We start from the raw sequence: 13,939 nt of genomic DNA, 5'->3' as shown, positions 1-13,939 counted from the left end.
AAAGTCACATACTTATACTTTGAGTTGATTAAAAGTTATTTTACAATTTAGAAAAAAGTATGTTTGAAACTCAGCTTTTGTACAATACAGTTTTTTTTTTTTTTTTTTTACAAATAACTAGGTTTGAATATACTAAAGCACTGTTAACCAGGAACAGTTATAACAGTTAAATAATCCAAAACTACAAACAATAAGCCATAATATGTTTAAAAATCTAATTTAAATAAACTGCCTTGTTGTTGAAGCTTTAAACATCCAAATACAAAAAAGGCCTCGATATTTTGAAAAAACACAGAAAGGCTAGATATGTCACAGAAATCTTCTGTTCTGGTTTACCTGATGGAAGATGAGACGTTAAAATGTCGTCTCGGTCCCTATTGAACATTTACTGAGGTAAATTGTGCTAAAATACACCCAAAATTTCCTCCTCCTCATCATCTGAATATAATAACCTTCTGCTGCCGCCTATCGACGAACAACAGCATGATCCCTCGAATTCCGTAAACATCCCCAACGTCACTTCCGCTTACATTCGCATAAAAAACATAGCAAACGCTGTATTTATTTCGTATTAAGCGCAATTTCCATCCTACTTTCTGCGTCTCCATCAATACTGAAGTGCAGAGACGCCCTTTCCAAACCACGGCTGTATAAATAGCCTCAGTGATGAAGGTGAGTGGAGGATTTGCTTTTGTTTTGCGTGACAGTATTAAAAGCAAACCTGTTCTTACCTCATTCTGCACGAGCTCAAACTGTTGAATATTTATAATATATTTAAATACATACTTAAGCTTGTTTGGGGTGTGCCAATAACTGCGATTTCGCCGTATTGATGTCAAATTATTACCTCTGATAATGGATAAGGTTATGATGAAACCTTAAACAGGACAGCTGACATTGAGTCGATGTCTAAATATACCATCCCAACTGCGTGATTATGCAAAATATAGCCTGCTCTACGAGCTTTGCAGGTGTACTTTTGTTTGTTTTTGCTGCCAGAAAAGTTTATTTTAGTTGTGTTATAGGTGATGATGATGATGATGATGATGATAATGATGGTGATGATGATAATTATTATGGTATTTGAGTCATGTTATGTATTATATTTTGCACAGTATAACTATTAAGTAAATATGCGTTGTTTGTTATTTAAGTAAGTATTTTTATAAATGCATTTAGCATAATTTTATAAATGTCAGATAATTAATTAAAGCTTTTATATTTAAACCATGACATGTTGTCAGGAGATCTGCCATCAAGTTGATGCTCTCATGTAACTTCAAATGAAATTTTGGTATTTGTTCAAAATGGTATGTTTTAGAATTGAATAAACTACTTAATGCTACAAAAACAACATATAAAGGATACTTTGTTAATATTTTATGTGATACAGATGGTATGTTTGGTGACATACACTGTATTTTGACTTGTTTACATTGAAGCATGTTTATGTATCAACTGTACAAACTGTATCATTTTGTTAATTTAAGGGCCCAAGTACAGAGACTGAGGTGATTGAGGAAGCACCTGCTGACCCAAATAATGAAGAACTTCCACCTTATCTGCGTGAAGAACCACCTGAGGGTATGTTCTGCCTTGTTTATGCTTTCATAATGTTTTGATCTTGGTTACAACTTCGAGCATGAAGATTAATTGAATATTGTGGTAATTATTTTGATCAATAAAAATATGTTGAGTATGTGATGATGATATGGCAGTAAGAAAATGATTTATATGAAGAGATAAATAAAAAATGTATGTTTTAGGACTTTAGGACAATTTTTAAAAACTTTTTAAGGGGATGTTTAAAGAAAACAAAAGTTATTGTTGCACATTATATCGAAGCGGTTCATCTGCGGCTACTAGTTGGTTTGAGATTGGAATAGGTGTAGACATTAATTAAACACAATTGAATGGGTAAATTATTAAGTAAAAGAAAAACATCTTGTTCACTTCTTGATGCAGCTGTATTCTTTTTAGCGACATCCTTGGAGGGCTAATGTCCTGCAGATTTTAGCTCCAACGCTAATCAAACACACCTGAATAAGCTTGTAGTTGTAGTTGTAGTTGTAGTTGTAGTAGTAGTAGTAGTAGTAGTAGTAGTAGTAGCTGCTGCTCCAACCCTAATTAAACACAACCGAACAAGCTTGTAGTAGTAGTAGCTGCTGCTCCAACCCTAATCAAACACACCTGAACAAGCCAGTACTAATAGTAGTGGTAGTAGTAGCAGCTCCAACCCTAATCAAACACACCTGAACAAGCTTGTAGTAGTAGCTTCTTTTACTAAAATCAAACACACCTGAGCAAGCTTTTCGTAGTAGTAGTAGCTGCCTCTCCAACTCATAATCAACCACACCTAAACAAGCTAGTAGTAGTAGTAGTAATAATAGCATTAGTAGCTCTAACCATAATCAAACACGCCTGAACAAGCTAGTAGTAGTATCAGCGGTAGCTGCTGCTGCCCCAATCCTAATCAAACACACCTGAGCAAGATAGCGGTGGTAGTAGTAGCTCCAGCCCTAATCAAACACACATAAACAAGCTTGTAGTAGTAGCTTCAGCCCTAATCAAACACACCTGAGCAAGCTTGGAGTAGTAGTAGTAGCAGTAGCTCCAACCCTAATCAAACCCACCTGAACAAGGTAGTAGTAGTAGTAGTAGTGGTAGTAACTGCTGTACCAACTCTAATTAAACACACTTGAACAAGCTGGTAGTAGTAGTAGCTGCTACTCCAACCCTAATATAACACACCTGAACAAGCTAGTAGTCGTATCACTCCCATCATTATCATCATCATCATCGTCATAATAATCATCATCATCATCATCATCAGTAGAGTAGTATACCAGTAAAAGTATCCTACAATCTTTCAGACAACTTAGAGCTAAACTCTGCAGCACACCAGCCCCTATGTAAACCATGAAAAATGTGATTTTGTGAAATTTATAATGAGTACTACATGTTCAGTGTACAAGGGAGTATTTGACATGCAAAGCAACAAGGGTAGATTTCAGGACCAATGTTGTTGTCAGTGCGTTAAACATTTAAAAAATATAAGTTTTTGGTACACTAAATTCATCTTTAGTCATATTTTGACCTCACTGAATCATTACCTTTATCAAATGTTTATGCTTTTAGAAAATTATAATATCCAGAGCTGGATTCTTGGTCATTTCATATTTTCGAATGGAGTTCAAATGCATTTACTTTAAAGACATTTGTATATATAATAATATGTTATATATTATATTTAAATATACACTACGGTTTCAGGTTGGTGAAAAAAAATATGGCGAACTCCTATGCTCTGAAAAAAAACATAAAAACTGTCAAATGTAGAATATTATTACATTTTTAAATAGCCTTATTTTGTTTGATTTTATTATCTGTGATGATAGATATTGTTTTTTCAGCATTTTCAGCCTGAAGTGTCACAGGATTTGAAAAGAAAAATCTTACTTCTTTTTATTATCAGTATTAAAATAGTTGTACTGCTTATAGATTTTTTTCCAAGATGAATTCTTTGGGGAAAATGTGTCAACCTGCATATTGTTATTTAGATTTTGTTTTCTTTCTTTTTTTTTATACAGAATAAACTTTAAGCTTAACATCAATCTAGTTAATTTTTGCAAATAATAACAAAAGGATTAATAAAAATCCAGGTGACACAGTTGTTCAGTGGTTCGCACTGTTGCCTCACAACAAGAAGGTCGCTGGGTTGAGTCCTGGCTGAGCCAGTTGGCATTTCTGTGTGGAGTTTGCATTTTATGCTCGTGTTGGTGTCGGTTTTCTCCAGGTGCTCTAGTTTCCCCCACAGTCAGAGATATTCAGTATAGAGTGACTTGAATAAACTAAATTGGCCATAGTGCATGTGTGTAAATGAGTTTGTATGGATGTTTCCCAGTACTGGCTTGCAGCTGGAAGGGCATGCGCTATGTAAAACACATGCTGGATAAGTTAGAGGTTCATTCTGCTGTGGCGACCTCTGATTAATAAAGGGACTAAGCCGAAAAGAAAAAAAAAAATGAATGAAGTTGGCGGTTCATTCCACTGCGGCAATCCCGATGAATAAATGGACTAAGCCAGGTAAAATGAATGAATAAAAATCCATCATTATTTATCATCTCTAGTAATGTTGTAGTAAATTATAGTGATCTGCAGAGGGCCACACTGACCAACACAACACAATGTAGGATTACAGGAGTGAAAAGTCACTCTTTTTTTAAATTGTATGAAGGTTTTAACTAGGCTTAATTCCCAAATCCATTCATCCATCCAGACTGCTTCATATAAAGTCCTGCAGGTGCCCTCTGGTACACAACTGTAGTTAATAACAGGCATGTAGGCTATTTTAATGCCTTTCATTAAGAGCTAAAGATCTCTCAGTAACCCACCATGTTTAAGTTAAAGTAGGCTTTTGTGCCCAAACCATGATCAATGTCCTCTCTTTGTTCGCGATGCTATTTGATCTTTACGTCCAGGGACGGCACAAAGAAACAAAGCCCTCTTGTCTTGTCTCTTTATAAAGAAGTCTCCTGGAGGTGAAAGCTCTGATGCCTCTGCTTGGCCAGAAACAGTCTCTTTAGTTTAAATGGCTGCATTATGTTGCTATAAATTGCTTTGGGATTCTCGGTGCCTGCTGCCCACCAGTGCATCACAGGTGATTGCATAACAGCAAATGCCTGCCCTCTAGCTTTTTTGGCTGGTGCCTTGGTGCGGATCCTGAAATAGTTTATTATATCGCTGTGATTCTGTCCTTCTTTGTTGCCGGGAACTCGCATAGATCCAAAATCTGGGACGTGCTTATTGAGTTGTTTGTTCTGATTCGGGGTGTGTTGGTTTTGTAGATGTACACAAAGGCAAAAGCTATTGCGGGTAAATCAGACTGTGTATTTTGGTGGCCATCGAGTTGAATTTTAAAGCATCATGATAAGCAAATAATAGAATGGTTTGATGTACTAGGTAATATTTCATGCATTATTAAGAAAAGTCAACAGATCATAGCTTAGCAACTAACGAATCTGTGAGAAGTCGATTGAATAAATTCTAAATAAATTAGATTGTAATGCTTTTTTTCTTGTGCAAAATATCAAACCTTTTCATGTTTTGGAATTAGTTTTTTCCCATTAACAGTATTATCGATTAGTTGTTTCAGTTAGTAAAATAGTCACAAAGTACTCAGTTCGGTAAATTAACTCACTGAATCGATTAATCAGGCTGATTAAAATACAATTTCAAATTCTGACAATTTGTTGTTTAATACTTACATTAGTAGCTTTATTGATGACTTGTTGCGTATCTTTGTTGATTCAGCAACCACTCTTACTGATTTTGTGTGGTAATTAAGCAAAAGATTGTTTATAATCAAGGTTACATCCATTATATACTTGATAAATCTAATTGAAAATGCCAGTTGTTACATGTATGTGTGCCTAATATCAAGCATTCTCATGTCTTGAATCAGGTTTGTTGTATTTTTTTCCATTGGCAATTGTATTTATAAGTTACATCACTCATTGAAAGTACTGTAGTTGTTTGCAACTAATGAATCTATGAATAATCGATTAATTGCATGATTTATTTTTTCGATTAATCGGATTGTTTTGCTAATTTTTACTTGTGCATAATATCAAGCCGCCTTATGTTCTGGAAATTGTTATTTCCCCATTACCAGTATTATCAATTAGTTGTATCGCTTATTAAAAGAGTCACAAAATACTCAGTTTACTAAATGAACTCGCTGAATCAATTAATCAGACTGTTTTAAATACAATTGCGAGTTCTTGACGAAATTTGTTGTTTAGTACTTGCATTACTAGCTTTATTGATTACTTGTTGCGTGTTTTTGTTGAGTCAGTAACCACTCTGACGGATTCTGTCTGTTAATTTAGCCAAAGAGTGGTTATAATCAAGTTTACATCCATTATATACTAGATAAATCAGACTGATTTAAATACAATTTCGAATTATTGATGTAATTTGCTGTTTAGTACTTGCATTATTGACTTGATTGGTTACTTGTTAAATATTTTTGTTGAGTCAATAACCACTTCTAACGATTCTGTGAGTTAATTTAGCAAAAGAGTGGTTATAATTTAGGTTACTTGCGTTAATATCTGATTGAAAATGTTTTTTACATGTATATGTGCATAATATTAAGCATTCTAATGTCTTGAATAAATTTTGTTGGATTTTTTCTATTGGCAATTATGTGTAAGTTACGTCACTCATTAAAAGTTCTATAATTGTTTGCAACTCACGAATCTAAGAATAATCAGTTAATCGCTTGATTATATTTTTCGATTTATCGGATTGTAATGCTAATTTTTACTTAGCCATATTATTAAGCCTTCTCATATTTTGGAATGAGTTTTTTTCATTACCAGTATTATCGATTAGTTGTATTGATTTTTAATAGAGTCAGAAAGGACTTAGTTTACTATATTAACTCACTGAATCGATTTATCAGACTGATTTAAATACAATTTCGAATGCTTGAAGAAATTTGTAGTTTAGTACTTGCATTACTAGTTTTATTGATTACTTGTTGCTTATTTTTATTGATTCTGTAACTACTCTTACCGATTCTGTAAGTCAATTTAGCAAAAAAAAAAAGTGGTTATAATCAAGTTTACATCCATTATATACTTGATTAATCTAATTGAAAATGTCTGTTACATGTATATGTGCATAATATCAAGTATTGTCATGTCTTAAATCAACATTTTTGTATTTTTTTTTCCATTGGCGTTATTAGTTGCATCACTTATTGAAAGTACTGTAATTATTTGTTTTTAAATTCAGATTCAGTGAGTTAATTTAGTAAAGCATCTATTAGACTAATTTTATTGCAAGTCTTTTAGGATTAATTAGAAGAAGCGACTTTTCATAGTTATTTATTCATAAATGAGATCATACTGCTCGCTGGATGTTTTTTTTTTTTGCCAAATTAAAATATCCTATTTGATGAATTACATGTCCTAAAATGAACTGTTTTTTTTTTTTCATTACCTTCTTTGTAGCTTGGAACTGAGAGATCTGTGAAGCTGCATCATTTGTATTGAGTTGTTTGTTCTGGTTCAGAGCATGCTGTTTCGAGAAGCTTTTTTTTTTTTGGAGGGGTAAAACAGACTTTTTTTTTCTTTATAAAAATAGCCATTATGATAACAGGCGTTTAGGAGAAATGAGTTTTGATCTTAAGTACTCAAGTGCATTGAGCCAGTTCACAAGGAGTGGGACTATCTGGATCAGTTTTAATATCACTGAGCAAATAGCAGAAGGGATTGAAGTACAAGCAGACTGATCCTGGTTCAGTATCTCAGCAACCTCACGTAGACCATCTTTGAGTTTTAAAGCCCAGAATGCCGCATTCTGTCATGGTGCAGAGTGAAATACGTTTGTCTGCATTTGTGTGGAAGCGAACCAAACCCAATTCACCTTAACTTTGATATAACATAGCATAGCATAAAATAACATAACATATCATATCATAATTATATAGGGTACCAACATAGCATAAAAAAACATAACATAGCATATCATAATAATATAGTATAACAACTTAGCATAGCACAACATAACATAGCACAGCATAACATAACCAAACATAGCATTTTATAATAATATAGCATAACAACATAACATTGCAGAACATAGCATAGGAAAACAGCATAGAATAACATTTCATATTTTAATAATATAGCATAAAAACATAACAGAATATAGCATTGCATAATAGCATAAAATAACATAACATAGTATAGCACATCATAACAATATAGCATTACAACTTAGCATAACAGTATAGCTTAACATAACATAACACAGCATAGCATAACATAAACAAACATAGCATGTCATAATAATATAGCATGACATAGCATAGCATAACAGCATAAAATAACATAACATACATAGCATAGCAGAACAGCATAGCAAAACATATAGCATAACACAACATAGCTAAACATAGCATATCATAATAATATAGCATAACAACATAGCATAGCAGAACATAGCATAGGAAAACAGCATAAAATAGCATAACATATCATAATAATATAACATTACATAGCATAGCATAACATCATAAAATAGCATACCATATCATAATAGTATAGCACAACAACATAGCAAAACAAAGCATAACATACCCAAACATAGCATATCAAAATATTATTATAACGACATAACATGGCATAACATAACAGTATAAATTAACATAACACAGCATATTATAATAATGTAGTGTAAAATAACATAGCATAGCATATAACATAACAGCATAACATAACATAGAACAACTACATAGCATAGCATAATAAAGCATAGCATATAACAAAGCATAGCATAGCATATAGCGCAACATAGCATAATAAAATAACATAGCATAACAAAGTATTTTACCGCTACTGTGTCTGAATTTTTTTTTTCACATAAACGAAATGTCTCTATTGTACTTGTTTACGTAAACTAGGCATAACCTTTTCTCGTACATTTGTTAATTCATGGAGTCAGTGTTTACTGTCAGCTTCAATAGTTGTGTCATTGTTGTTCTTTCTCTCCATTTCTTTTTCGTCTGTGAAACAAACAATGGCCCGGTTCAGTTCTGACATCTTCTGGACAAATTAGTATTGAAAATAATGATTCAAAGCACATGTGTGAGCTGTACATACAATAAAAGGTTTAACAATAATTGCAGTAATATTGCTTACAAGTCACTGATTTAAAATGTAGCAGACATCCCAAGTCTCCCAGAGGTATCGCGCAAATGCATGGATGCCCCCCCTCTTTTCAGGCACATACTATCCCGAGAATTCAACCCCATATCCCATGGAATTGACTTTTCCCAGCTTGGGATGTCTGATGTAGGCTTTTGATTTTCTTCATATAAAAGATTATGTTTCTAGTACTATTCTTCCCGCTTCCCTGATTTCACTAGAAACTTCACATTCATTTGCATTAGAATCTGCATTTTGATTTAGTCCATTATATAACAGTCATGTTTTAGTACCAAACCCTACTGATCAGTGTAATTCATTTTTTACATTTCTGAAAAGTCTAGGAAGAGCAGCTCATTTTTGTCTGTGTCAATTTGTTTTATGAAAGGTTAAGTATGAATAAACTATGAATAAAATAATAAAGCTGGAATCTTCTCATTTTGAGATTTTATCAAATTGCATTGATACTTGTGTTGTTAACACGGTTTGTATTAAGTAAAATTATTTTGCCGAAAAAAATCAGCACAGGTAGATCTAACCCTCTAATCATGATAAGCAACAGTCGAGCTGGGTTGAAAAATTGTTTGAGAAATCAATTCTGCATCAAGACTGAGATTTTCAAAATGCATCGCTATTCTCCCTTGAATCAATTGTGAGATTAGTTTTTGGGATGCTCTAGACTAGTTTTTAATAGTACGCTCAAATATTCATGAGGAAAAGTTGGCTTTTTAAGTTATGAAATTAATATAAACTGCTCACTATGGACAATTAGTTTAATGAAATTTAGTTTAAATGTTTGCTAACTTTCTGAATGACCATTTAGGTTAAAGTGGTACTCATAAGGAATTGGATGCAAGCTGCCATTTGTATAGAATAAAGAGGCATCTCTTCGTCTCGAGAGAACAGTGATGCATTTTAAAAATCTCAGAATCGTTGCACAGTCAATTTCTCGAACGATTTTTTTGCCACTGCGTAAACTCTTTCCAGGGCCAAAGCCCTGCACAGTTTAGTTCCAACCCTGCTCCAACATACTTACTTGTGGGTTTTAAACAAGTCTAATGGACTCGATTAGTTTGATCATGTGTGTTTAATTAAGATTGGTACTAAACTATTTAGAGCTATAGCCCTTTAGGAATTGAGTTTGACACCTGTGCTTTAGGGTAGTGGTCCCCAACCAAGGCTACAATAAACCATATTCTCAGAGGATAACAAGCTGACAAAACATTGCTGTAACTCTAATACAAGTTTTATTTATCCTGTACATTCATTTATTGTAAATCTCTGTTCATATCTAATACAACCTGTATATAATGTTCATAATACATCCATCTGTAAATATCACCATAGTTTTTCTATAACTGCACTTTTTAACTTGTACCTGTACCCTGCACTTATTGCTATTGCACTGCTGGTTAGACCTAAACTGCATTTCGTTGCATTGAACTTGTACATGTGTAATGACAATAAAGTTGAATCTAATCTAAAAAAATCTAATTTATGGAAAAATTTACAAAGCACTGCAGTGTTTGGGTGTTGTGTGTATGAAAGCTGATAAGTCAGTTTTTGTCAATCGACTTGCAGTGCGCATCTGGAAAGCGCGGGTGCGTCTCACCACTTGAAGGTGCAAGCTGCACTCCTACCTTGGGAATAACAAATTTGCGCAAACTAGAATAGCGAAATGCGAATGGCCCCTAAAATGGCCGCTGTCATTTGCCGTTTCCAGCAGTTGATCTTCTTGTACAGACATACTGGATTCACCTGATTTGTTGACAAATGGGTTGCGGATATATTCCTTGGCAGTTTTCAGGTCCTTTACTGGGCCTTTTCCCTTTTCTAAAGAACCTTTCAAAGAAGTTTCTTAAACATTTTGCTGCTTGTGGGTTAAATTCGGGCACTCAAGTGGGTGCTCAAAATGTAAGCAAGAGAATACAAAGATAAAAGATTTTTTTTTAATAAAAAAAATTTTTCTGACTCACACAATAGATAAAACAGAAATAATTATTGATTTCTTGTGCAGTCCGGTACCAATTCATCCACGAACTGGTACCAGTCTGCAGCCCAGTGGTTGAGGAGCACTGCTCTTGGGTGTTTGGCCTGGTTCATTGCTGAAATCTTGTGGATGAACTAAGTAACTAATTAGTGCAAAAACGATTCAAAGCACATGTGCAAGCTGCTAATACTTCATATGAACAATTTGAAAAATCTAGCTGCACGCCTACATCAAACAGATTTAACAGTTATTGCAAATTGCAGTTATATTATGTACAGGTTAATGATTTCTAAATGAATTTATAGTAAAGCAAGTTTACAATCCTCTACTTCTCGCTTCTGATTTTAATCGACAGCTCAGGCACTGGACTGTCAGGCATGAAACTTGCCAAGAAACCAGGTATGTATTGTAACAAGCAAGCAAGCTTTATTTCCTGATGTTGGAGAGTCCCTTTAGGGTGTTTGGTCGTCTGAGGTCAGACACAGTCACAGAGGATTTGGAGCGGAACCAGACAGACTAGCCCACATGCTAATATTCATGTGGAAAAATGCAGGCAAAATGGAGCTGTCCTCCCTGAGGTGTTCAGTGCTGCTGCAGACACTGTACGTTTTACAGACGTTTCTTCTGTTGATGCAACATTTGCACCTGATTTTTTTTTATTTTTTATCCCCAAGCCTGTACTGTTACCTCATCTGTAAATGTCAAATGCGAGGACCGAATGAAAGGCAAGGTGGTAATCTTTAGCAAATTACGGGTGGTGAACGTAGTTGTTTCACAATTATGTCCTTTGTGTGTTTTAGTGCGGCGGCGAAATTCAATCAAGGTTAGATTGTCAAGCCCTGTCGGTGTGATTGCACTTTATATTTTCTGAGCGAGCTGACTGGAACTGACGTAAACCTGGGAAACATAATGCCATAGGTTCATTCTGTTTGCTAATTCGAGATTCTGTTGATCGTGCGCATCAGAGGCGATCATTTAGACATCCGTGTTTGTTTGTCATGTAAAATATCAGCTAACTTGACATTTTGACAGAGAAATTGCAGTTCTTCCTTGACTTGCATTGCATATGGTTGGTTACGTTCATTCAGGCTGGGATTGAAGATTGATGACTGTATTTATTAGCAGGTGTGAGTCTCCGTTGTCTTGGAATGCCTGTAACCGTGGCAACCAATAACTGTAGTAAGTGTCTCTAAACACGTTGAGTTGCATCTTTATGGATTTATTTTGGATTTCATCCTCACAGGTGGTAGGCCAAAAACCTTGTTTTTCGGTGTTTTGCCTCAAGCTTTGATCGAGCTTGATAACACAATTTTTGAAAAATGTCAAATTGTGGTCTTGTTAAAAAATATCTAACAGCAAACAAATGATTATTCAAAAGAATTTAAACACAAAATACAACTTTAAATTAGTGGTTCACTCCACTTTGGTGTTTACAGCTAGTTTTGAGTTACTACACTGTAACATATGCAGGGTTTCACACCATTCATGTTGTACCAACACAAATCGATTAAGTTAACTTAACACTGTTAATAAATTTATGTGGATTGAACATAAAAAAATAAGTTGTTACAATGAAATGTCAAGAATTGAGTTGTGTTAAATTTAAATTCATCTCATTTTAATTAAGTAGTTTAAACAAGTATAAACTTATTTTCTGAGTGTAATGCTGTTTTTGTTGTCTAAAAATAGTTTTATTGTTCACACATGGCAGCAGAGTGGCTCAGTGGTTAGTACTGTTGCCTCACAGCAAGAAGGTCGCTGATTCGAGTCCTGGCTGGGCCAGTTGGTGTTCAGATGGTGTCCCTGTGTTCGCGTGGGTGTTCTCCGGGTGCTCCAGTTTTCCCACAGTCCAAAGACATGTGCTATTGGTGAATTGGCTAAACAAAATTGTCTGTAGTGTATGAGTGCAAGTGTGAATCCGAGAGTGTATGGGTGTGTCCCAGTACTGGGTTGCAGCTGGAAGGGCATCCGCTGTATAAAATATATGCCGGAATAGATGGCGGTTCATTCCACTGTGGCGATCTCTGAAATAGAGACTAAGCCAAAGAAAAATTAATGAATGTTCTCACATGCAGCCCAAGAAGATGACTCCAAAGTATGATTGTTATTTTTCTTTATTAAATATGTAGTGATTAAAAAGAATTTGATCTTATCACACTTAATTCTGAGAGCAAATTAATGAGCAAAATTATTTATTTGAAGGATTTATTATAGCTTTAGCTTATGTCAATAGCCAATAAAAGTGCAAAGAAACATAAGTTTGAGTGTGAATAGTATGTTTTACTAATCATATTTTGAGCATATTGCCAAGTCTATGATTGATGTCAATAAGTCAATAAATGAGTTTTGTTTGCTCATCACAAATCAGAAGAAATAGAGTGGACATTCTGCCATCATTTACTTAACCCACAAAATATATAGTTTTAAAGGGAACCAATAATGAAAATCAAGTTTTATAAGCTGTTTGAACAGATCTGTTTGTTTGTGCATTGTCATATTGAGGTGATAATATCACAAGTCTTTTAAAAAATTTCCTGACACTAAAATAGGACCCAAATCCCAGTGATTTTGAGGCCCACCGCAACGGTACATAAGAGTGTGGTTTCCCGGCACACGGAATTGATTGACAGGCACCATGTTTCTATAATAACACAGGTCCACAGAATTTTTTATTTATTTTTTTGCAAATAAAGTGGAATTAATATATTTGCTACAACTTTAAAATGTTTTAAATACAGTGCATGTTTGTAATAAAGACAGTAAAATTGTTATGTAATTCTTAATATCAGAATTACATAAAAATGGTGTCCGTAAACGCTAATAGGTGCATGTGTACTACAAATAGCATTAGTGTGAGACTCATCATTTCAGAAAGGCTTGAAAAAACTCCACCACAAATACATGACATAAACTTACTTGGTGTTTTTGGCTAATGAGCTGTATTTCAGCTTCACCCGAGCCTGTCTCTATCACTGACTGCTGTTTATCTGACATAATGCATAATGAGAAGCAGACACGCATGTAGAAACAGTGGGCGGGGAAAAGCAGCTCATTTGCATTTAGTCATGGGCAAAAACAGCTACGATGTATTCAGACACCAAAATGGGCAGGTTCTGGAGGCTATAATAAATGATCTGATGGATATTTTGAGCTGAAACTTTACAGACCCATTCTGGACGCACCAAAGTCTTATCTTATAAGTTGGTAAATAGGTGCCGTTAATACTTTT

General features: G+C 34.4%; 2 protein-coding genes across 3 annotated transcripts in view; one reads left to right on the top strand and one right to left on the bottom strand.

The window, feature by feature from the left end:
* Positions 1-518, bottom strand: part of acte1 (actin, epsilon 1) — a 38,161-nt gene extending 37,643 nt beyond the window's left edge. Inside the window, exon 1 of one of the 2 annotated variants that reach the window (XM_087310627.1) lies at positions 337-518. The gene's annotated coding sequence lies outside the window, so the exon portion shown is untranslated. The remainder of the gene's footprint in view (positions 1-336) is intronic. The other variant, XM_087310629.1, reaches the window with a different exon arrangement.
* Positions 482-13,939, top strand: part of zgc:101566 — a 54,655-nt gene continuing 41,197 nt past the window's right edge. The window contains exons 1-2 of the mRNA NM_001005996.2: positions 482-672; positions 1,491-1,584. Of these exons, the coding sequence (NP_001005996.1) occupies positions 667-672; positions 1,491-1,584 (100 nt within the window). The 5' untranslated portion in view covers positions 482-666. The remainder of the gene's footprint in view (positions 673-1,490; positions 1,585-13,939) is intronic.

This window comes from Danio rerio, chromosome 25 (genome assembly GCF_052040795.2).
Source record: "Danio rerio strain M-AB ecotype USA chromosome 25, GRCz13ab, whole genome shotgun sequence".
NCBI classification, from domain to species: Eukaryota; Metazoa; Chordata; class Actinopteri; order Cypriniformes; family Danionidae; genus Danio; species Danio rerio.
The sequence above is the reverse complement of the archived record's forward strand: the minus strand, read 5'-3'. Positions and strand labels throughout refer to the sequence as shown.